General features: G+C 37.3%; 3 protein-coding genes and 1 long non-coding RNA gene across 5 annotated transcripts; 2 read left to right on the plus strand and 2 right to left on the minus strand.

Annotated features, from left to right (window-relative positions):
- Window positions 1–290: 290 nt before the first annotated feature.
- On the minus strand, window positions 291–2,895 carry LOC149034555 (uncharacterized). The gene is made up of 2 exons (XR_016182867.1): window positions 2,055–2,895; window positions 291–1,778 (listed from the first exon to the last, which is right to left on the minus strand). It is a non-coding gene; the product is annotated as an uncharacterized LOC149034555 (long non-coding RNA).
- Window positions 2,896–3,698: 803 nt separating this feature from the next.
- Window positions 3,699–6,443, plus strand: LOC149034556 (uncharacterized). Its single transcript, XM_089193583.1, has one exon. It carries the CDS (start codon window positions 4,130–4,132, stop codon window positions 5,717–5,719), a length of 1,590 nt encoding a protein of 529 aa, XP_089049709.1. The 5' UTR covers window positions 3,699–4,129; the 3' UTR covers window positions 5,720–6,443.
- A 2,285-nt stretch (window positions 6,444–8,728) lies between these two features.
- On the plus strand, window positions 8,729–14,721 carry LOC113678076 (tripartite motif-containing protein 3-like). The gene has a single exon (XM_089193582.1). It carries the CDS (start codon window positions 12,087–12,089, stop codon window positions 14,073–14,075), a length of 1,989 nt encoding a protein of 662 aa, XP_089049708.1. The 5' UTR covers window positions 8,729–12,086; the 3' UTR covers window positions 14,076–14,721.
- Window positions 14,722–15,376: 655 nt separating this feature from the next.
- LOC113678084 (IST1 homolog) lies at window positions 15,377–24,576 on the minus strand. 2 transcript variants are annotated; one of them, XM_027194953.2, is made up of 10 exons: window positions 24,531–24,576; window positions 24,350–24,424; window positions 24,042–24,118; window positions 22,295–22,398; window positions 21,728–21,815; window positions 21,055–21,138; window positions 18,848–18,961; window positions 18,264–18,440; window positions 17,679–17,802; window positions 15,377–17,004 (listed from the first exon to the last, which is right to left on the minus strand). In XM_027194953.2, exons 1-10 carry the CDS (start codon window positions 24,532–24,534, stop codon window positions 16,814–16,816), a joined length of 1,038 nt encoding a protein of 345 aa, XP_027050754.2. In that variant the 5' UTR covers window positions 24,535–24,576; the 3' UTR covers window positions 15,377–16,813. The 2 variants fall into 2 exon arrangements, with proteins under 2 accessions (XP_027050754.2, XP_027050753.2); XM_027194952.2 differs by lacking the exon at window positions 24,531–24,576 and having other exon boundaries at window positions 24,350–24,437.
- Window positions 24,577–24,747: the final 171 nt, after the last annotated feature.

The raw sequence follows: 24,747 nt of genomic DNA on the forward strand, positions 1-24,747 counted from the left end.
TTACAGTTATTAAGAATCTTAATTGTGGTATAAAACAGACAAACTTTGAAACATCATGTGAAAGAATATAACGTACATACATATTTAACATTAATTCAACCATTTTCTAAAATAGATCTCTTCCCTAAATCAGTATACTTCTTAACAGTGCAAGCATTGCAAGAAATTACACCCAAGAGACACTTGTGAGTAAAGCTTCCCTTTTCAATGACTTAGCAAATGTGGTAACGTAAAGCAGCTTATAATTAAGACTGATTTAAAGTACAGAAAATTATCAAAATAAGACAGAGGCAACAAATGGTCCAGTTCCTGCACAAGAATATAGACCTTGTTTGATTTGTGCATATGAAAAACAAAGAGCCTTAGAGCAGCAAAGAGTATTCTTCCAGTGGATGTGAGAATACATGCACTCATATTACTACTCTAGATATTATCAAAATATAAACTATCAGCAAGTACTACCGCAGGCATTTGCCAAGTCATTGAAAATAGAGGAAACAGTGACAAGAGTCTGCCTGTACCCAATTTCAAGCAATGCTTGCTCTAAAAAAAGTCAAAATTGCCTTTGACCGATTGTAAGAAAATATAAATAAGCCAAGTAACCCAATGAGAGCATCAAGAATCTTTTCTTATGAGAAGTGACAAATTACACTTCCCTCTGTTACTATATTCAGGTGATTGATGTATTGAAGATCTCCAACAATTAAAATTTGTGCTGGACATAATCTCTGATTGCTGAATCAACATCAGCCACTCTATGCAATAAAAACAAGTTTTACAACCACATTAAAATCAAGCCAAAGTGCAAAAAGTGCCTGTAGCCAGAAAAAAAGAATATATATATACACACTTAAGTTAAAGAATTAAAGAGGACGCATCAATTCTCTGTGACTGAGTTTTGTGCCTAAGTGCTTGTCAGACAGAAAAGTTCTGTCTGACAAGCGCTTAGGTGCAAAATTCAGTGTCACAGAGAATTGATGTGTCCTCTTTAATTCTTTAACTTATGTATACTTAGCTCTACTACCACAGCATTGAGCACTTTATGCCAAGGTAGACTCTACCCCCACATTTACATATATATATATATATATACATATTGTTTTTCTAAAACTATAAGCTAAAACACCAGAAATGGAAGTGGAAGTTTAGCTCGATGTGTGTAATTTGTCTCCCATTTAAGACTTGAAAAACTAATTTATGACTCCCAAAATATCTGGAAAAAATCAGCTATTCTATGTCCAATATTTATCTAATGGTTTGACAACAGGAATATTTAAAAAAATTGCAAAATCAAAAAAACTAAACAAAAAGGAAAAATTAATACAACCCCAAAGTACTTAAACCTTTGTATCTGGACTTCATTGGCAAATGGGCTCAGAAATTTTAGCTGTTCATCTTAGTACCAAAGTAGCAGTTTTTTGGACTTGTACCTCCAAAATGGTCACAACTTCATTAAATGCATGTGATGACAAACACACAAGAACAAAGGTCATGAACTTAAAAGGTGAGAGTGATTATTTTGCAACTTTTTATTATAAGGCAAGAGATTCAGCACCCCAAAATTGTCTCTCTTCACTGCAAGCAGAAGAGGTGAAGCAATAGATTTTTAGACCATACCAATCCATTCAGTTTCCAAGTCAACTTAGTCTAGTGTCCTGCTAACCATACAAGGATACTCTGCAATAATTTTTTTTTTTTGCAATCCACTGTTGCTCAGAGTACTTTAGGCTGCTGATGAGATATCCCTTCTGGGTATCCAACTCTACTGAGGCAGAGAACTGTACAAAAAAACAAACAAATGAGCAAATTAATTTGTTGTCGGAGAACAGTAAATTTTTGCAACTACAAAGTTGCAAAATATTTGTAAGCAAACTGTGCATAAGAAATAAAAACACAATAATGGTGATCATCAATGATGTATTTTCACCAAACTGTATATGTACTTATCAAGAAAAGAAATCATACATCTATGCACTTCAGTTTTAGTTCAGTATTCATGAATAAATAAGGATTGCTTGTAGACTTAAAAAACAAAACAAGGAAAAGTTTCTTACCCTCGATGGTAGTTGGAATTTCGAAAGCCATTCAGGAGGAACCTGTAGGTAAATATTTGTTTTCAAAAAAATTAAACTGTCTGATAACATCCTATCAATTCACTAATTTTTTAATTTACTAGATTTAAAAATTGGGTTTACTTTGTTTTATGTATGGTGCAAGTAAATACATATCTAATATATTTCAATAAAAATAAAGCAAATCTCGCCATTTTTGTAGGTGCAATCCCCGAGATTTGTCATCTTTAACTGACCAACTGGCACCTTGTGTGTTTTCCTTTAGGATATAATCGAAAGAAAGTAGTCGATAATGTACTCTTCACCATCCTGCTAAGTTTAATATACAAGAACTTACTTAGACAGTGCTCAGTTCTGTCGCCTCGTCCGTAAAACAGAGATCCTTGAGCGATTTATAATATTGATTTACCCATTTCTTTCGGTGCCAATGTCACCTCTAAATTTTCATAATCGCTGATGTTTTCTGAATCATCAATCGACGTTTGAACCGTCTTACTCGAAGGACTTGATTCTGCACGCTGAAAGAGTGAGAGCCAAAAAATCAGCTTAAGTGGATGCAAACAAAGACATAGACATAAAATATCAGTTCATCTTTTCAAGAAAAAGATTAAGAATTCAGAGTGAGAGATCCTAAAATCAGAGAATCTTGAAATAAGTTAAATCCATCTTGTGCAAATGCAGTATTCGAACTGTAACCGTCTCTATCTCTCGGCGCCAAAATTTGATCACGTGACTTTAGTTGCGAAACCGCTGAGACTCAACAAGACTCGGGAGAAGAGGCGAACCATTCATGCGTCAAATTCTCTGGTGGGAAAATTAATTATCGTACCGACGAAGAACTCGTGTCATCTCTAGGTTCAGCGTTCATTGCAATCAATTTCTTGAGCTTTGGACGCTCTTTTATAATAGGGATGTAGTGCCTTGGTACGTCTGCATCTTGGGCGATCGCAAGGAGATCTTGGCCACCGCAACCGTCTTTTTCTGCAAGATAAGATACGAACAAAGACCAATGGAGCGGTCAAGTTTGTGAATGTAAAGTTGCAGTAAAATACGTTGTTAAGAAATTTCTTTTGCCTACCTTTCCTTTCTTAAGTCTCATTCCATGCGACTGTAGCCAAGAAACAGCCTCTTCAGTGACGAATTCGCTGCTATAATTCATTATTGTTTCCGACGCACGTGGTCTAGGTTCGACTAATGCCATCACAGGCAGCTCACGCTCACGTCTCGAGAAAAAGCCAACGATTAATTCGTTGTGTGACTCGGTGTTCAGTTACGAGAGGAACCGTTGAAAATTTGAACACTTTATAAGGAATAGTATAGGGAACGAAATATGGTCGAAAAAAGAAAATTATTTTCATATTTTCTTTTTTTTTTCAAAAATTGCACCTCGTTGGGGCCAAATTGGTCAATCCTACTTGGCTCTTGGAAGGGCCAAATTGAGAAAAAGTTCCAAAGTAAAATTCATAGGGGCCAATTCAGATTTTGGAGGGGTCGAAATGGTACTTGTCACGCCCGTTTTGGCTCAAATAGTCCAAAACGAACCTTGATGGGCCAAACTGGCCCTCGAGAAATTGGGGCCAATTTGGCTTTTGGGGTCAATTTGGCTCTTTTCATTTTACAGTGCAGATGGAAATCGCTTCGACCGTTTGCCTACCAGCTTTTTCCATAAGAGTTTATTGAATCTTCTGGCTGTTCGAAAGGGTGGTGCGGCAAGTAGCTTTACCTGTTTTCAATGCAGCGTAACCAACCCCCAGATGTACTACTGCTTCGACTGCGAACGATTCATGTGCCCTGATTGTTTCAACACACATGAAGTGCTCAAGAAGTCTTTTCAAGGACACAAAGTCACACCAGTTCAAGACTTCAAAACAGAAGATTACGAAGCATTGTTAAAGAGACAACCGTTTTGTTCTCGGCAGTTCCACGAGAGAGAAATTACACGGTTCTTTTGCTCGCAGTGTCAAGTTTGCATTTGTCAAATTTGCATAGTCACCGATCATCAAAACCACAAAGTTGTTGTGCTCGACAAAGTAGCACACGAGGAATAGGATAACATCATGTCGGGCGCTAAATTGATCAAGAAACTGGAAAACTTGCTCCTTGAAGTCATTAAGCAGTTTAAAGAAACCATTTCGAAGCTGGAAAGCAATATGGAAACGGCTAAGCGAAGCGTCAAGCAAGCAGCTGAGGAAATGATCGCAGATATTCGAGAGCGCGAGCGAGAGGCGTTGGAATCCCTCGAGGAAACACGCGCGTCGAGACTCCATAAAATTAACTCGGCTAAACAGGAAGTGGAATCCTTAGTGAAACAAATGAACCAAGCAGCTCAGTTTGCGGAAAATCTAGTGCAGGGAACCTCAAGCTCGGATATTATGCAGAACAAAGAAACTTTAAGGGCCAAATTTGAAGAGCTTCTGCGAGTTGAAGTTCCAAAACATCAGCAGACGACATTCATTAAATTCACTGCAGCATCTCACAAGGACTTGAAACTGGGTTTCATTGAAGTCACTGAAGACACAGCAAAGGCAGCTAAATCAACTTTAGAAGGACTGGATCAAACTTTCCAGGCTGGTGTAGAAGCAGAGTTTACGTTATATCCAAAGAAATCTGGAGATGAGATGAGTAACCAGGCTGATCTTAAAAGTCGAGTTGAATTGCTGGTTAAACCCTTCAAGGATGTTACAGACGTGATTGTCGAAGAGAAAGAGGGCGGCAATCTTGCATTGAAGTTTACTCCCAAAGTAGCTGGCGCCTATAGCATTCAGGTGAAGATTAATGGCGATAAACTATCGACCCGTCCCATGACTGTGCAGGTAAAAGAACGTGAACTTGTTGTGGTCGGTGAGTTGAAGTTAAAGCTCTTTAAAGGGAACACTCTTGAACGGTTATTTGGAGTTGCTGTGAATACAGAAGGCCAGATAGTTGTAACAGATAACTTTGGCCACTGTGTTTATGTCTTTGACAACAATGGCAACTGTTTGAGAAAAAGTAGAGGCGAGGGTAGCAATACAGGACAATTTCAGTACCCTAATGGCATTTCGTTTTTTAATGACAACGAAGTCCTGATTGCAGACTCAGGAAATTGCAGAATACAACGACTTAATATTCAGACAGGAACCGTGGTCAAAAGTTTTGGAAAAAGAGGCAGAGAAAAAGGAGAGTTTGGCAGGCCATTAGACGTTACTGTGGATGATAAAGAACGCATTGTTGTAACCGAGTGGGACAATAATAGGATACAGGTGATGTCAAAGGAGGGGGAATCTATTTTCACATTTGGAGACAAAGGCCCAGAGAAACTTTTATGGCCAACCTGCTGCATTCTTTACCAAAACAGGTTTCTCGTATCCGATACAGGCAACCACTGCATAAAAGCTTTTGATCAGTCAGGAACATTCTTATACAAGTTTGGCAAAAAAGGGAATCAAGATGGACAATTTAACTGGCCGTATGGTTTGCTTGTAGACAGCTCTGATAATCTTCTAGTATGTGACTCTGGCAACAACCGAGTTCAGCAGTTTTCTTTAGACGGTCGCTTCACCGGCAAAAGCATCATTCGTTTATCTAATGTTACGGCGATGTTAACAGCACCAGACAGGCGTATTCTTGTTACTAGCCATGATGAGAAAAAGGTGTACATTTTAAAATAGACTCTCTCAAAAGTGAACTCAAGTTTGCTTCTCGAGCCGCTCCTTGCCTGTGATTTGTTTCATTTTGATACTGTTTCATCATTTTTCTGGAAAAAGTATTGGCGATAATATCAAGACTTACAATTCCACTTGGAGACAAAAACCTTTTGACTTGAAGTAATTAGCCCAGGACTTTCAAGCTCGTCAGTTTCAAGCCGTCTTAATCTCTTTTATTTAAGTTCTTTATCAATTGTTTTTTCTCCGATCTAAAGTTTTGTTTATTTTCTCTAAGGTCAAGGTATCGCTGCAATTTGAATAATCTACTCCAAGAAATTTAACAACGAGTCCTCAAAAATGAGTAAGGGGAGCAGTAAAACTGCTTGGTGTAGTGAAACATTCGACAAATTTGACTTTTTTATAGCCTGAGAATATATAGCTGGAAAACGTCAAGACCATGTGCTGCTTTTTGCAGTCATTGATTAGTCAGGATAGATTAACTGCAGGTTTTTCAATGTAAGAAAATGTATCTTCAATGAAGCTTTAATTCAAGAACAATTTATGGCTGCATAATCACATGTATAAGTAATCAACAAGCACAAGATGTAAGGTGACAACTGTGTTAAAAAATGAGCATCTACCGAGTAGTAAGGTCGTAATTAGAGGTGGTTTCTAAGTAAGCTTAAGTGTTAGCTCTAATCTGTTTTGAAAAATGGTCTTAGGTTGAATAAATGAGATTTATTTCCAATTTTTTGTTATGAATGATTAGAAAATAACTTCCAGTTTCAAATATAAATTACATTTTGAATAATGTTATTTACAAAATTCAGAGGGAAACATCACATTAACAATTGGTTTCCCTGGAAAATAGAAATAAAAAAAAAAAGTTTATGTCGTGTTCATTTATAGTCTAACTATAATTGACCATCAGGAAACCGCAACTGAGGCAACTAAACTGCATAATTCTTCATGTGACAAAAACAGGGATAAACTGTGGCAGTGAAGAGTCATTAGCGTTGTAAGATTAACCCTCACAGATTTGAACATTTTTTTTGCACTATTTAAAAGTTTCCATACGCGTAATCGGCTAGACTGCAGCGATTTCACTCTCATATAAACTCGAATAAAGACTTCTCAGTACTTGTCCCTGATTGCTCAGCGAACTTGTCACTCATCTCGTGGAAGAAGCAAGTTTACAAGATTGGTTTTTAATCGTTGTGAATCCCATTTGCCACAGCAATCACAGCTCTTGCACGTATTGCAGACCTAAAAAGCTTTTCTTAATTCTGCAACAATGGTTTGATGGATCACTCTTTTCCGGAATCACATGACCAGTTTGTATTTTGTTCTTTCGAGCACTACTGTCATCGTAAGATATGATTTTTAGAAGTAAAAGAAAAAAAAGGGAAGTTTTAACGAGTAAATGTAGTGCTTTTTCCATCTCTTATGTATTTGCCCTTACCACGAAGAAAATGACGTAAAGATAAGGCAATAAATAAATGAATCAACAAATCTTATCTCTTCCCTTTTTCCACACTACCTTCCCCTCCCCCGTCCTGATTTCTCGCGAACAAAGTGCGAGCGAAACGGGAAGCGAAATAAACAAGCGACATATGACTAATTTGCATGAATTAGCTGGCGTGCCTTGCTGCATGACTTTGAATTCTCCTTCCCTCACGATTACCGATGTTGTTGAACAACATACCCTATTCAATAACAAAAGCTACAACACTTACAACAAATAACAAATAATTCAAACGGTCCGTGGATGTTTGATTAGCAATTGTCGATTTACGTAACGTGATGGCGTTTCGTTTCGACAATAACTGTTTATTAAAACTATTAGTTGTTAGCTATGATTTCCATCATCCACTAAAACGAGTAAATTGAAGTAAACAGATGCAGTTATAAGTCACAAACTGAAGAGGTCGACAAATCTATCCAATTAAAGTGACCAGTAAAGTCATGACAGATTTCCGTTCTGCTCTCTCAGAAGTCTAGGTATGGTCGTAAAAAGTAGCTTTATGGTTTTCTAAAAGAAAACTATTGATTTTCTGTTTTCAATTAATTGTGTCTTCAAAACCATAAGCGTTAAGATATCTGTGTTTTCAAAGATCTCTGGGAATGACTAAGCCGAGGATATAAACTTCAAGTAAGAGAGATGAGAAATATAGTCGAATGTCTGGCCAAAGAGATGCAAATCACGAATTATTATTTCGGTTTCAGCTGATGACGTTCTTGTCAGCCAAAGGAATGCGTCTAAGTTCTGAAATGCGATTGGTCAGAGGAAGTCAGCCGTGATGGACTTTGTGCTGTTTTCTTGGAAACTGAAATAGTAGCTGATATTTCGTAGAAGTGTTTTGAAAGGGCTCGTCACTTGAAAAACGAATCAGTTTGCTACAGTTTAAGGTGATCATCATGAATCCTCTCTTGAAGAGTCTCAAGAAACAAGTTACTTGCTCGATTTGTCTCGATACCTACACCGAGCCTAAACCTATATCATGTCTTCATACATTTTGCTGCGGGTGTTTAGAGAGACATGCAAGAGTGAGCCAGAGGCAATGGAAATTCAGATGCCCCGAGTGTCAGGCAGAAATCGATTTACCGCAAGGAAATCGCTTCGACCGTTTGCCCAAAAGCATTTTTTCACAAAAGTCTGTTAGGTGTCCTTGAAGCGGAAGATCGCCGAGCCATACCGAGGCAACAACAGGTCACTTGCTCGCAGCATACGAAAGAAAGAGTACGATATTACTGCTCCTCGTGTGAGGCGTGTATTTGTCCAATTTGCGTCACCGAAGACCACCGAGGCCATGCGTTTGACGTGCTTGAAAAAGCAGTGCAAGAGGATAAGAAAAACATCATGTTGGCTGTCCAGACTATCAAGGAAAAGGCAAACTTGTTTCGAGCAGAGTTAAGAAAATTAGAGGAAACATCAGAGGATATGGAAATGATTATCGCGATCGCAAAACAAGAAGTGTCGGAGGCAACTGAACACGTGATCACAAAGACGCGTCAACAAGAAAAACAGCTTTTTAGAGTCCTTAGAAATGACGCGTAGGAAGAGAATGGAGCGAATCAACTCGGCTAAACAAGAACTGAAATCTCTAATAAAAAAAAAAAATAACCAAGCAGCTGAAGTTGCAGAGAATCTGGTGCAGCGAAGATCAGCTGCGGATATCATACAGAACAAACACAAATTGAGGCAGAAACTTGAAGAGCTTCATGGAGTTGAACTTCCAAAACATCACCGGGCTACATTTGTCAAATTTGCCGCTACATCTCAACACAACTTTAAACTGGGTTTTGTTCAAGTCACCGAGAGGCCGGCAATCGCAGCTAAATCAACTCTGGAAGGACTGGAGGAAACTTTTCAGGCTGGTATTGAAGCAAAGTTTACATTGTGCCCACGGACATCTGGAGGAGAGTTCGCTGATCGCGAAGATCAAGTCGAACTACTAATAACACCCGCCAAAGATGTGACAAACGTGACTGTTGATGAGAAATATGACGGAAATGTTAGGCTGAAGTTTACACCCAAAGTACCTGGGGCCTACAGCGTTGAAGTGAGGATTGATGGCGATAAACTACCGACCAGTCCCATGACTGTGCAGGTAAAAGAACGTGAACTTGTTGTGGTCGGCGAGTTGAAGTTAAAGCTCTTTCAAGGGGACACGATTGAACGGTTAAGTGAAATAACTTTAAATACAGAAGGCCAGATAGTTGTGACAGATACATTTGGCCACTATGTCTATGTCTTTGACAAAATGGCAACCGTTTGAGAAAAACTAGAGGCGAGGGTAGCAATACAGGACAATTTCATCCGTCTGAACGCATTTCGTTTTTAAATGACAACGAAGTCCTAATTGCAGATTGCGGAAATAGCAGAAAGGGGGAAAGGGAATACAACGACTTTATTTTCAGACAGGAAAGGAACTGTAGTGAAAAGTTTTGGAAAATTCGGTAAAGAAAACGGAGAGCTAAATAATCCAGTAGGCGTCACTGTGGATGATAAAGAACGCATTGTTGTGAGTGGGGAAATAATAGGATTCAGGTGATGTCGAAGGAAGGAGAATCTGTTTTTACATTTGGAGACAATGGCCGAGAGAAACTCCAATATCCAAACTGCTGTATTCTTAACAAAAACATGTTTCTCGTATCTGATGGAGGCAACCACTGCATCAAAGCTTTTGATAAGTCAGGAACATTCCTATACAAGTTCGGCAAAGAAGGGAATCAAGATGGGCAATTTACAACGCCGTATGATTTGCTTGTAGACAGCTCCAATAATCTCTTAGTATGTGATTCCGGGAATAACCGAGTTCAGCAGTTTTCTTTAGACGGTCGCTTCACCGGCAAAATTATCACTTGTTTATCTAAGCCTAAAGTGATAACAAAAGCACCAGACGGGCGTATTTTTGTTACTAGCGATAGTGACAAAAAAGTGTACATTTTGAAATAGACTTTTTCAAAAGTGAACTTTGCTTCTTGAGCCGCTCCTTACCTGTATTTTGTTTTGTCTTTAATGCTGTTTTATCACTTGTCTGGAAGAACTCTTAGCGATGATATCTTGACTTACAATTACTCTTAGGGACAAAAACCTTTAGACTAGAAGTAATTAGCCGAGGCATTTCTGTACATCGTCGTCGGTAGCGATTTGAATAATGATGACCAAGAAATTTAACGGCGAGTCCTCAGAAATGTCCAGTACATCAGAAAAACTACAAAACTAAAAATTTGACTTTCTTTTTAGATTGAGAATATATAGCAGGAAAACGTTAAGTTACCCATTTGACGAATGTCCTAGCATGGATGTTATTTATACCTCAGACAACAAAGTCCATTCATCATTACGTCCCAAGAAAAGGTCAGCTAAGTCCTCATATTTGATTGGCCAAGAGAATCTAGTTGCGACTTTGCTGTTTTCTCGGAAACAGAGCCGTGATATCCTTGATTTCGTATGAGTATTTTGCTTGGGCTCTTCGCTTGGAAAACGAATTAGTTTACTACAGTTTAAGGCGATCGTCATGAATCATCTCTTGAAGAGTCTCAAGAAACAAGTTACTTAGTATACATGATTTTTCTCGATACCTACACTGAGCCCAAAACTCTATCATGCCTTTATACATTTTGCTGTGAGTGTTTAGAGAGACATGCAACAGAGAACCAGAGACAAAGGAAATTCCGATGCCACGAGTGTCAAGCAAAAATCGATTTACCCTGGCCGCTTGGCCGTAAAAGGTCTGGGTACGAGACTATTGAAGGCTAAAAGATTTGTAAAAGGGGAAGAGAGGGGAGGGAAGGAAGGGAAGGAAGGGAAGGACGCGTTGACTACATTTCAAAGAACTATGAAGGTGTAATCTCGTACTCAGATTCTACCGATTATAACTGTAACTGAAACAGATTGGCAGTGATGAAAGTTAAAAGATTTGTAATATTGATCTTTTGCGCGCGTTTTGCACTTTTTTTAGAATCTTTACATTTTTCATCTAAATCTTTCCCTCTCATGAGGCTCCAAAAATTTCCCTTCAGGTAAAATCCGTGAATTCTTTCTTCGTTTATCCAACGGCGAATTTTCAAACAGTAAATATCTTAGAAAGACAACTGTAAATTCACTTCAGTCATTTCGCAATAGATAAACAGTCTGAAGTTGCAACAGAGGTCAACTGACCCATGAAGTGACAGCCTTAATTATAAATAAGTTGACGGCTGACTTTATTCTGTTTTCTAGGAATCTGAAACAAAGCCGGTTTGTTTGAATCTTTTTATGCGCTGCCCATCCTTTTGTAAAGCTACAGGGAATTAAACATTTCTTCCTCGGACTCCTCTAACTGCACATCGATGACAGTCTAAGAACTAAGAAGAACAATCTCACCAAAAGATTTGCGGTCTTATTGTGAAACGATTGAGTTATACAAACGTCCGGGTGATCCTTAACCCTTTAATCCCTGAGAGCGATCAGCATCTAATTTCTCCTTTCAATATCACACATGAACCGATCATCAATGTCATAAAAATAAAGGAAAGGAAAATTAACTGAAAAAACTATTGATTGTTAAACAAATTCTCCTTGCCAGCACATTTTGAAATTTATAGAGACCATTATGGAGAATATGCATACTGATGTTAGGGTGTAAAGGGTTACAACGACTGTTGTTATACATTTCTTGGTAGCAATTTGCGTTGTTTGCCCCGCGGCGATCCCACAACCCTTTGCGCATGCAGAGGGAGCCGATTCCTGGCAACTCATTCATTGGCCAGAGGAGCTCAGTTGCGATGGACTTTGTGCTGTTTTCTCAGAAACTGAAATAATATCTCCGATTTCATATACGCGTTTTGTCAGGCCTTGTCGCTTGAAAAACGAATTAGTTTACTGCAGTTTAAGGCGATCGTCATGGATCCTCTCTATAAGAATCTCAAGCAGCAAGTTACTTGCTCGATTTGTCTCGATACCTACACCCAACCTAAAACTATATCATGTCTTCACACATTTTGCTGTGAGTGTTTAGAGAGACATGCCAGAGTGAGCCAGAGACAAGGGAAATTCAGATGTCCCGAGTGTCAGGCAGAAATCGATTTACCGGAAGGCAATCGCTTCGACGGTTTGCCTAACAGCTTTTTACACAAAAGTCTGTTAGGTGTCTTTGACGCGGAAGAGACTTGCCCGCAACATACGGAAGAAAGAGTACGATATTACTGCTCCTCGTGTGAGGCGTGTATTTGTCCAATTTGCGTCGCTGAAGACCACCGAGGTCATGCGTTTGACGTGCTTGAAAATGCAGTGCAAGAGGATAGGAAAAACATTATGTTGACTGTCGAGACCATCAAGGAAAGGGCAAACTTATTTCGAGCAGAGTTAAGAAAATTAGAGAAAACATCAGAGGATGTGGAAAGGATCATCGCAATGGCTAAACAGGAAGTGTCGGATGCAACTGAATACGTGATCAGAATGACGCGACAACAAGAAAAACAGCTCCTAGAGTCTTTAGAAATGACGCGTAGGAGGAGAATGGAGCGAATCAACTCGGCTAAACAAGAACTAATATCTAAGGTAAAACAGATGAGTCAAGAAGCTGAATTTGCGGAGAATTTGGTGCAACGAAGATCAGCTGCGGATATCATACAGAACAAAAACAACTTAAAACTTGAAGAGCTTCGTGGAGTAGAGGTTCCAAAACATCGCCAGGCTACATTTGTCAAATTTACCGCCGCATCGCAAGACAACTTTAAACTGGGTTCTATTCAAGTCTCCAAGAAGCCGGCAATCGTAGCCAGATCAACCCTCGAAGGACTGAATCAAACTTTTCAGGTTAATGTACAGGCAAATTTTACGTTGTGCCCACGGACATCTGGAGGAGAGATGAGTGACTACCCTGAAGATCAAGTCGAATTCCTCGTAACACCCACCAAAGATGTGACAAACGTGACTGTTGATGAGGAATATGACAGAAATGTTAGGCTGAACTTTACTCCCAAAGTACCTGGGGCCTACAACATTGAAGTGAAGATTAATGGCGATAAACTACCGCCCTGTCCCATGACTGTGCAGGTAAAAGAACGTGAACTTGTTGTGGTCGGTGAGTTGACGTTAAAGCTCCTTCCGGGGGACAAGCTTAGAGGGTTATTTGGAATTGCTGTGAATACAGAAGGCCAGATAGTTGTGACGGATAACAATGGCCACTGTGTTTATGTCTTTGACAAAAATGGCAACTGTTTGAGAAAAATTGAAGGCAAGGGTAGTAACAAAGGATTATTTCAGCACCCTGTTGGCATTTCGTTTTTAAATGACAACGAGGTCCTTATTTCAGACTTCACGAATTGCAAAATACTACAACTAGATATTCAGACAGGAACTGTGGTGAAAAGTTTTGGAAAAATCGGTGAAGAAAAAGGAGAGCTAACTAATCCAGTATACGTTACTGTGGATGATGAAGAGCGCATTGTTGTAACCGAGAGTAGCAATCATAGGATACAGGTGATGTCAAAGGAAGGAAGATCTATTTTTACATTTGGAGACAAAGGCCCAGAGAAACTTGCACGGCCAACCTGCTGCATTTTTCACAAAAATATGTTTCTCGTATCTGATACAAGCAACCACTGCATAAAAGCTTTTGATCTGTCAGGAACATTCTTATACAAGTTTGGCGAACGAGGGGATCAACATGGACAATTTCGAAGGCCGCGTGGTTTGCTTGTAGACAGCTCCAATAATCTTCTAGTATGTGACACTGAAAATAAACGAGTTCAGCAGTTTTCTTTAGACGGTCGCTTCACCGGCAAATGTATCACTCGTTTACCTAAGCCTATGGCAATAACAAATGCACCAGACGGGCGTATTCTTGTTACTAGCCATGATCAGAAAAAGGTGTATATTTTGAAATAGACTTTTTCAAAAGTGAACTTTGCTTATTGAGCCGCTCCTTACCGGTGGTTTGTTTTATTTTTAATGCTGTTTTATCACTTGTCAGGAAGAACTCTTAGCGATAATATCTAGACTTACAATTACTCTTAGAGATAAAAACCTTTTGACTTGAAGTAATCAGCCCAGGTCTTGCTAGTTCGTCAATCTTAAGCCGTTTTAGTCTTCTCCATCCCTCGCCTCTTGCCCGTCCATGTTTCTTAATTGATTGGTCAGGATAGATTAAGTGCGTGTATTTCAATCTAAGAAAATATATTTTTAATGAAGCTTCAATTCAAGAACGATTTATGATTGCATAACTTCACATGTATAAGTAATCAACAAGCACAAGAAGGAAGGTGACAACTGTTTTTAAAAATAGGCATCTACTGGGTAATTATGTCATAATTAGAGGTGGCTACTGACTTTCCAATTAAGCTTATTTTTTAGTTCTAAACTGTTTTGAAAAATAGTCTTGCGTTTTATTCCATACTACAAGGCGAGACAAATTGGGAATGCATTGAATAAGTAAGAATTAAAAGTTATTTTCAGTTTGTTGTAATGAATGATTAGAAAATAAGTTTCAGTGTTAAATATAAATAACATTTTGCAATAAAGTTATTTGAAAAATTCACTGGGAAACATCCTTTCAAAAATTTCAAAATCATCAATACCTTGGTTTCACTGGAAAATAAAAAAAGGTTATGTCCAGTTTATTTATACTTTTAAAAAAATTGGCTTTCAGGAATGTAGCATTTTTTTCATCTCTTTAGATGTTTCGAGATGTGAAAGCTTTAAGTCACTTTCTGAAGCCTTTTCTATAGGCAGGTAAATTGCTTTGGCAAGCTAAAAGGGAACTAAAATAACAAAACAAAACAAAAAAAGCAAAAACAAAAAAAAAACAAAAAAATAAATAAATAAATGTGCCTAAATGTATTATCCATAAACATTTATTTACAGGGGCTACATCTTTTAACCCATAAGGCCCCTTAGGGTCACTAGCTTATAATGTTTCCTTACACTGTTACATCAAATAATAAGGTCATAGGAATAAAGGAAATGATCACCAGCTAAAGAAACTCTTGATTGTTAAGCAAATTCTCCTTGTCAGCACCTTAGGAAATATATAGAGAACAGTATGGAGAATATGCTTACTGATGTTAGGGTGTAATGGGTTAATAAGCTATGCACTGTGCATTGAGCAATAACCTTTTTTAAATTAGCTTCAAATGAACTTACAAGTATGTTAGTCTTGTGCAAATAGCTGGATGAAAGACAGACTATAGTTTGTAAATTTTGTAAGTTACCTGGCTGTTTTATTCAGTAGTACCTTCTGTCAACAGCAATTTTTGTTTGCACTTATAGTAGAAAGGCAGATCAAATTAAAAATAAGAGTATTTTTAAAAATTAATTGCCACAATATATGTATGCACAGTAGTCAAAACTTATCAGTGAATATAAGCCATATCAGAGGACTCAAAGCTTTAAAACAGTTGATACAAGTCAACTGCTCTTTTACATCAACATTTAACAATAATTACCATTATGAATTGCCAATTTGTGCACTTAAAAAAAACTGCAAAACAACAAAAAACCAACTATACTGAGTTTTCTCCTTATGCCAAAACAATCGATAATGGAAATCATAATAAAAACAATAATGACAATGATATTGATAATAATAATTATAATCGTAATAACAACAATTCAAATGACAGAAAATTAATAAAAAAAAAAAAAAAAGAAAGAAAAACACCACCAACAACAAAAGTAAACAGACTAGAAAAAAATTCTATTCTTAATCACATCTGGTAATCTGTGAAATTCAGTGTGACATACCTCCCTGAAAAGATACATACTTTGTGCATTATTTGAAATTATATAATAAGCTGAATTATGCAAGTATTTTGATTGGTTCTTGCTCATGGTTCATGATTTATTGGAGAACAGATGCATGGATGGCCTCACCATTAACAAACTTTTGCTTTGTCATCATAAAAAACAAATAAATTCCATGTTGCTGTTATTCTGTATAAGAATAGATCACAGAAGACTTCAATATGTGGTAAGTACTTCAGTGACACACTTGACCATGCCTCATGCACCATTTGTTTTGTTTTCACCACATTTTGACCTCATCTGTGATATATTACTGAACAGAGCCCAGTTGTAAAAATGGCAGATAACACTATCCAACAGAAAAATTGCCATCCAGCAGATAAGAGATAGCAAAACATACAGCATTATCCAGTGGATGGAAATTTATCCCGTAAATAGCATTACCTGACCTTTGAACAACCAGAGCCAAATGTACAGCAACATGGATGGGGGCCAGAAAGGAGTGCTCTTTGATTCATTAATGTGATGTCTAAACAAAAAAACCACAAAAGGTAATCGGATAAAGGCAAATATAATAACATTGGACCTAGAATTCAACTCAAAAACCTTGGCTACAGGATTAACTAAGCCCTGATTGGTTTTACATATATAGTCATTTTACATCTGATTGGTTGAGTGGATGATATAAAGTTTGTAGACCAATCAAATGGTAGGAAAAGAATTTTGTACACCAAGTGAAAATTGCTCCAACACCCATCCAGAGAGAGTGGCATAAAATTACTGATACAAACGGCAGATTTACCAGTGACCACAAAATTGTATTTAAAGACAGCATGAGCTTGATTACATTTCACAACATTCATGAACAAAAATTTTTGCAAAGTCTACTTCTTCTTCTTAAGATCTTCGAATCTCCTAGTAAGATCATCAAAGTCTACATCTTCACCGCCAGCACTGTTCCCCCCTGGAATACTATCAGGCAAGTTTGGTAAATCTGTAGGTACTGCAGGAAGGTCTGGGAAACTGGGGCCTGATGAAGGGCGTGGTGCACTGGGAGCAGGAGGCTGATGAGGAGCTGAAAAAAGAGGCCATGTGTGAGTGCTGAATCAAACATTGAGGTCATGAGAATAAAAAAAGAAATGATCATTCACTAAAGGAGCTCTTGACTGTTAAACAAATTCCTTTTGTCAGTACCATAGGAAATGTATAGAGAACAGTATGGAGAATATGAACCCTGACATTGGATGTAAGAGGTTAAGAGAATTTTGTGTCAAAGAAAACACCCTCTAGCAAATAATTTTGCCCTTCTGTTATCATTCCCTTCTGTGGCAATTGCTCCTGATATTATGAAAAAAGCAGCATGTTGAACAATTACAAGAGTTCAAGAGGCAAGGGCATACAATGTATCCCTACAAAATCAGGAGCAAGTCAGAATAGCCCATTTAATAATTGTGTGCTTAGTTGCCGAGTCTTTGAACAGGAGCAAGGCAAATAGGACTTTGTTAAGATACAAATGTTGCTCTTTCTCAAAAGTAAATTACTTTGTTATCATGGTAACTAGATACTGGTCTTTGTCACAACATTAGGTCACCTTGTGCCTCACTCCAAATTAAAGGCTTGGCAACTAAGTACAAAAGTGTAAATGAATGTGATTTATACTAATTGCAAAACTAAAGAGAAATGCCAAGTTTTAGAAGGTCATCTATTTAACTAAACATTACAAGAAACCAACATTGTCAATAGTCATACCTGGCGGAGAGGGGGCAGCATTGTGGTTGTTAAAAGGGCCCCCAGGGTAGGGAGGTAGCTTTTTTTCTGAGGGATAACTGGGTGGTACATCTGGTGGACCAGAGGGGTAGGGTGGGACATTTCCCTGTGGAGTAAAAAAGATGCAGCCATGTTAATATTATCATTTTCAAATTTAACAAATTGTATCAAATTATTTTGTAAATGTTGTGATATTTTGAGTGCCTTTCTTTCCTCAGTTGCATGACTGAGTACTATGCCTTGAGATGTTACCCCATCTTATGGTGAAAACCTCCAAAAGTGCTTACCATCAATATCAATCATAACAACCATATTTAGACTGGAGGCCCCAGCAATATTAACCCTTTCACTCCTGTAAATGACCAAGACAGAATTTCTCATTACCATATCAAGACAACATCAAGCAGATAAGTGACGAGATGGAATAAGTTGATCCAATACCAAATTCTCTGAACTAACATGATCGTAAGAGTTGTATGACAGTAAGGAGAATTACTAAATGAGATCATGGGGGTGAAAGGGTTACCTAAATTTACATTACGCAGTTATGGTGTAACAACGACTTACATGTGTTGGTGGAGGGTATGCTGCATATCCCATGTTACCTCCTGTCATGGGTGGAATACTAGGCCCATTAAAGCCTGCTCCATAGCCCTCAAATCCAATGTGACCTCCTCCACCGCTAGAACCTCCTCCACTAGGTGGCCTTGGCTTGATGTCGTCATCAGGAGGTATCTGAGCTTCCTATTGAAAAAGATTTCAATAATTATTAATGTGATGTTTAACTTGTGCCACAATCACTCAATCATGATTCACTAGCCCAGGTATGGACTCCCATCCAGGGCGAGTGGTATGATGTTAGTAGCATAGATTGGGTCATAGCTGAAAAATCAGCTAGTGGCATTCAATTTAGCTAGTTGTGTAACTAATTGCATGGCTAGTGGCATAAGCTAATTGCATGGCTAGTGGCATGGCTACTTGCATGGTGTGGTATCCCATCCTAGGGGGCATAGCATAATGCAAATGGCATAATGCTGAATTAACAGAACAAAGCTCCTGCTGAATGAGCCACTTGGCTCCAGTCCATACTTAACCTTTTCCTTGTTTAACAGGAATTCATCACATTGGAGCTATTGCAAGTATCTACTTACTCCTAGCACTGATGGATCAGGTTCAAACTGTACACCATGACTGCGAGCAATCTCTATCAAATAATTTTCCACTAGTGTCTTTGGTGGTGGTCTAGGATCAAGTTTCAGGATGAGCTACAGATAAAAGAAAGTTCACAGAAAAATGTTTTAGATTTAAAACCTTTTATGATGGTAGAACTATATAGTTATATGGAACACCTGTGTCCAGTGAAACGTGTTGTCTATTTGCAGATTTTAGACAGCTACAGACTTCAGACTTCAGTTATCTCAAACTAGAGCAGGAACACCATTCCAAAAACTTCATGACTGATATTATCAGTTGAAGTGTTACTTCACGATAATAACCAATTAAAACAAATGCTGTGCCCATACCATGCATTACTTGAATGATCAGTGCAGTTAAAAGATTGATATCACATAAATAAGGTTGAACAATGTACACTAATTCCAGAACTGATAATACATTGGACTTAATCTCATTCCAAAAACAGCAATGTATGCACAACCACATGATGACATTACACACTGAACAGACATCCACTCCACACCGTTCCTAGAATCAATAGGTATCTGTAGTTTTCAGCTAGTGTACTGTGTCTAGTAAATATCTTTCTTTTTTATCTGGATAACAATCTGTCATAGTTTAAAGCCACGCTATAATTTAGTGAGCAATTTTTCATGTTTATCTTTTATTTAATATGGTTTAAGGAATACAGGACATTTTGCACAAAAGACTTTTCGCACAAGTCTTTTAGCACAAGTTTTGGACCTTTCACACAATTCTTAGTGGTCATTTTGCACAATAATTATAAGTGAGAGACATCAATATAAAAGGTATACTAATTGATACTGATAAGACATTTCACCTTCACATGTCACTTTCAATAAGGTCCAACGGTGAGAACGTAAACATTTATTTACATAATAACTTCAACTAGATCGAAACGCTTGTGAACACGATCACTATTCTTACTTGAAGAAAGGAACAAATCTTTCTCTCTATGAAAATGTAAAGAACTCCCTATTCAAACGATTACTTCTTTTACTTTTCCTTTGTTAAATGAAAAACCTTTTAGTTTTGACAGTGCATCATCCACTACAAACATACGAACACGATGAACCAATGCTAAGGATGCCACGTTGATTTCGAAAGTAATTGTCACCAATCCTCCCTCCTCTGAAGTCAAAGTAAAAAACCTGCAAACTGTTTGACTTTGTATTTGAAAGGAGAAAAGACCTATTTACAAAATTTCTGTGTAAATATATAATATGACGCTTATCGATCGATACTGAACTCTCCCTTGCTCAGCTAATTGTTATTTGAATAATTTGAAAGGTTACTACTTGGTAGATGTATTAAACTTTACGATCTTTAAAATGATTACAGATCGAGCTTGTCTTTCTGCAAGATCACTAGTTACTACCTACACTGACACATTCAAGTTGTCAAATCACGACACTTGCACGTGCCGACCTTCGATGTGAATCACTCTCTGAATATCAAGTTATTAACGTTGAACTGTTTTTGCTGTACGTATTACCAGTATGCCTAATTTTCATTATATAACGAAGATATAAGAGGCAAGTTTTCAATAGCTTTATTTGAAACTCTTACAGATCGATAAAACATGCTATTTGAAGGCGACCTTTACAAGGAGGGAAGACTGGTGACAATTACTTTCGAAATCAACATGGTGTCCTTAGCATGGGTCGTCATGTTTGCATGTTAACTTTGTAGTGGATGATACTGTAAACACTAAAAGGTTTTTCGTGCAACAAAGGAAAATTTATAGAAGTAGTCATTCGAATAGGGAGTTCTTTACATTTTCATGGAGAGAGAGATTTGTACCTTTCCTTTCTTCAAGTAAGAATAGTGATCATGTTCACAAGCATTTTGATCTAGTTGAAGTTATTATGTAAATGTCTACATTCTCACCATTGGATCTTGTGAGGGTGAGATGTCTTATCAGTATCAATCAGTATACCTATTATATTGATGTTTCTCACTTATGATTATTGTGCGAAATGACCACTAAGAATTGTGCGAACAGTCCAAAACTTGTGCTAAAAGACTTGTGCGAAAAGTCTTTTGTGCGAAATGTCCAGTTACCATTTCGAAAGGAAATTAGTTAAAATCCAGTATAAATAAACTTAGAATGTAAAAGCTATCAGGAATAATGTCAAATTACAGTCAAGTTAACACTCACTCTTTGATTCACTGTACTATTGGCATTGATCGCAGCTTCATGTCCAAACTTTTTGCCATATTTCAGTCCTAGCTGGTCAGAGATCTGCATGAAATGACAAAAACCAATAAATTAAATCAATTGAATGATAATTGGCAAATGATGCAAACAATTAATTTATAAATTAATTTTATCCAAGAATACAAAATGTTGTCCTTCACTACCACTGTAACTCTTTCTTCAGTCATCATCATTATTGTTGGTAATAATTATTAATAATACAGTAATTTTATTTTATTTTCTTTTTAAATGTTGTGCATCCATCTCAGTGATATTGAATTTTAGTGCGAGTCTTTGAGAAATTGAGGCAAACAGTCACTGCAATAAATTTGGGAATCGAGGTATGACCAGAAATGCATGCAGTAATAAAAATGGTGAAAATTCACCAAAATCTTCAAATCCATGAAAATTCATTCACTTTGACAAAATTTCCTCAAATCTATTATTTTTGTGACTGCATGCATTTCTGGACAAAAGTGGGCAATTAGGAGAGAAAGGGCAGACATGTTATCCAAATTCAAATAATCTTAAGATTTTAGATTTACAGGTTTGCATCAGTGTTATATAGTACCATACAAGAAAATAATTTGTGATCCCTAATGTTAGATCATTTGTATGACATCACAGGGCTTACCACTCGTAACTCCTGAACATCTGACTGAAGCCGTGGTGCTGCCCAGATTAAGGTTGTGACTGCCTCGACCATTCCTTCATCACAGAATCTAACATTATCAAAGAAAAAGTATTAAATTAAACTTCATAATTCATTTTGGGTAATGATAACTAAAGAAATGGTACATAAGCATTCCAGCCTTAATTGGTGTGTACCTAAACAGAGGGAGTAGTAAGGAGGTCTCACAAGTGGCCACAATAGTGTGTGGGTATCCAGCTTCGACTGAAATCCTTGGTAACAAATACTCAATCATATCTGTGACAAAATACTTTTGGAACTTAATGCAGGCATAAATTACTGGGTTATAAAGAGGCTGTGAATAAACACACCTGCGCGTGAACTTATTACTATGAACACCCTATAAATGATCTAATAGTGTTATGCACATTCAGGGTTGTTAGTTTTTCAGGGTTTTGAATTTGCAACTGTTCACAGTATGTTATCATATCAAAATAAGCTTTAATTTGTAACCTAAACTCTTCATTACAGCTCTTTTAGTGCGTGTAATAAGAAGCATTTTGTACTCACTGTTGGGTCTCAATTAAACCAAATCTGGCCAACAGAAGATCACAGAACAATTCTAACATCTCCATTGCTTCAACTAAATAGTCTTCTCGGATAATATGCTCCACCTTGGAAACATACAGCCATGAATACCATCAAATGAATTTTTAACAGACACATCCAGTTTGTAAAATAGAATAAGAGAGATAATAAGTTTTTGAGCTCAGTAAAGAAATAAAAAAGATGTTTTTCGTCTTGCCATGAGCGCAGGACAAAGTAAACATTCTGAGTCCCCATGAAGAAATGAACCTCAGACCTTTGGATAACGCACTCCGAGGCTCTACCACCGAGCCAGAGACTCTACGGTGAGTGAGGTCTATTACGAAGTTCATATAACACTGGTCCTGCACACTTTTAGGATCAGCAATGTCAATAGCATCATGTTTGTAAAATAAAATAAGAGAGATGGTAAATTTTTGAGTTCAGTAAAGAAAGGTTCAAGGTTACGAAGTTCAAATGAAGTCCACATGAAGTTTGTCTTGACAAATAATTTCTGAGTCTGAGGTTTGTCAGAGGTTTGCTCCTTTACTCACGAGGGAAGCCATTGTTATATGCACTCTTATTGTGTATGCATTTGCATGTCTAGTTAGTGGTTCAACAAAAATGTACAAAACATTGCAGATCTTGGGATATTTTTTTATGATTTTACCCTACATGTTTCTTGAGATCTTTGCAGTATTTTTAATAATTACATCCAAGGTCAAGAGAATTACTTTAGGATCTTAACCCTATAACTCCCATGAATGACCAAGACAGAATTTCTCCTAACAAAATCAATACAATATTAAGCAGACAAGTGAGAAGAAAAAAGACAAATATCAACTGAGGGATTATTAGTTGATCCAATACCAAATTCTTACACCTAGCATCGGAGGAATTGTATGTCAGACAGTAAGGAGAATTACTAATAAGAACTTGGGTATGAAAGGGTTACAGGATGGGTAACAGTGGTTCAGTACCATGTTATTAGCAAATTCAGATTTAAAAGATTTTAAATTAAAAACTTTAAATAATGTCCACTTCTGTTTAAGTATTCTAGTAATGCCTAATGGATATTACTTTGGTCAATCTGAACTGCGGTATAGAATGTCTGCCAATAAATATGTTTTTCAGGATCAATCAGGATCTAATGGTGGTTATTTTGTCAACATTTCAAAAAGAATATCTCCAGACAGGGTATATCCCAACTGACAATGATGGTATTCAAAGAGAAAGGCCCATTGATTTTGATTTGCCATAAGAATAAGACTAGCACAATAAATCTAAAGAAATTTCTACTGTTCAATAGCTAACTGGTTACTGTTAAGTGAAATTAAGAAGATATATATTCTTCTCAACTGCACAGTACATTTGATACATCAAATGCAAGTCATTAGCCAATTTGATGACATTAGCAAAAGTACAGAGGTTAGGTTTCAGCACAGCCCCATACTATTGTAGAACAAATTTGTTTTCCCAATGGCAATGTATTTTTTTGTCATTGTTTTCTCTATCCAAGAACTGAATGCATAATGTCGGATGGGGCTATACGGAAATTTTACCAAGTGAAGATTATACTATAATAGTATTCACTTATGAACGCTCTAACAAAACCAAGAATGTGGATGGAACGCTTGATCCAAAATCTTATGTCATTGGAAAATTAAAATAAATTAAACATTCTCAAAGAAACTTGAATTCATTTGTGTGGCAATGTGTTAAGTTTACTCACTCTAATTCTCGCTCTTTCCTCTTTTCCATTGTTTATATAATCAGCGATTTCTTTCCTTGCTTTCAGAGCCAATTCCGCTGTAAGAGAACACAGAAAAATTACTCTGGACCTCAATGCGTTCTATTATGTATGTACGTACGAGGTCTAGAATATTGTTCAGTTAGATTCTCTTCCATTGCATAGAGTAATTTTAAATTAGATTGCGATGGGATAAAAGCATCTCCAAAAACACTGGAAAAAACTTAATAATTGCAAAGAGAGTATGAACTTGCGAAATGTCAAGGAAAACGTCAAGGATTCAAACTCACTCTTTTTCTTTTCCAGAAGTTTGAGTCGGTTAATGGCCAGCTTTAAATTCACCTTAAGTTTCTGCTTGCTAAACCCTGAACCAAGCATGATTGGAAAAAGGAAAAAAAGTAGAGTATTCAGCTGTTTCCAAATCGTACAAACTCTAAAGTATGACCACGGATCATCGCTAAATATACTAACCCATTTTGAAATGCTTTCAATTCGCCATATTAAAATACGTAATGTTGCTGTTTTTAGAGTTGACCGCCACTAGTTCCCAGGACTCTCTCTTTCCAAGATTCACAACGAGACAAAAATAAATTTTGATTACTATGGGAGGGGTAGTTTAGGTGACGAGGTTTGTAAAAAGTATACCCACCCTACCCTGAGGAAGAAGGTTTGGTCATGCGTCAGAGCG

This window comes from Pocillopora damicornis, chromosome 14, assembly GCF_964200805.1.
Source record: "Pocillopora damicornis chromosome 14, jaPocDami1.2, whole genome shotgun sequence".
Lineage (NCBI taxonomy): Eukaryota > Metazoa > Cnidaria > Anthozoa > Scleractinia > Pocilloporidae > Pocillopora > Pocillopora damicornis.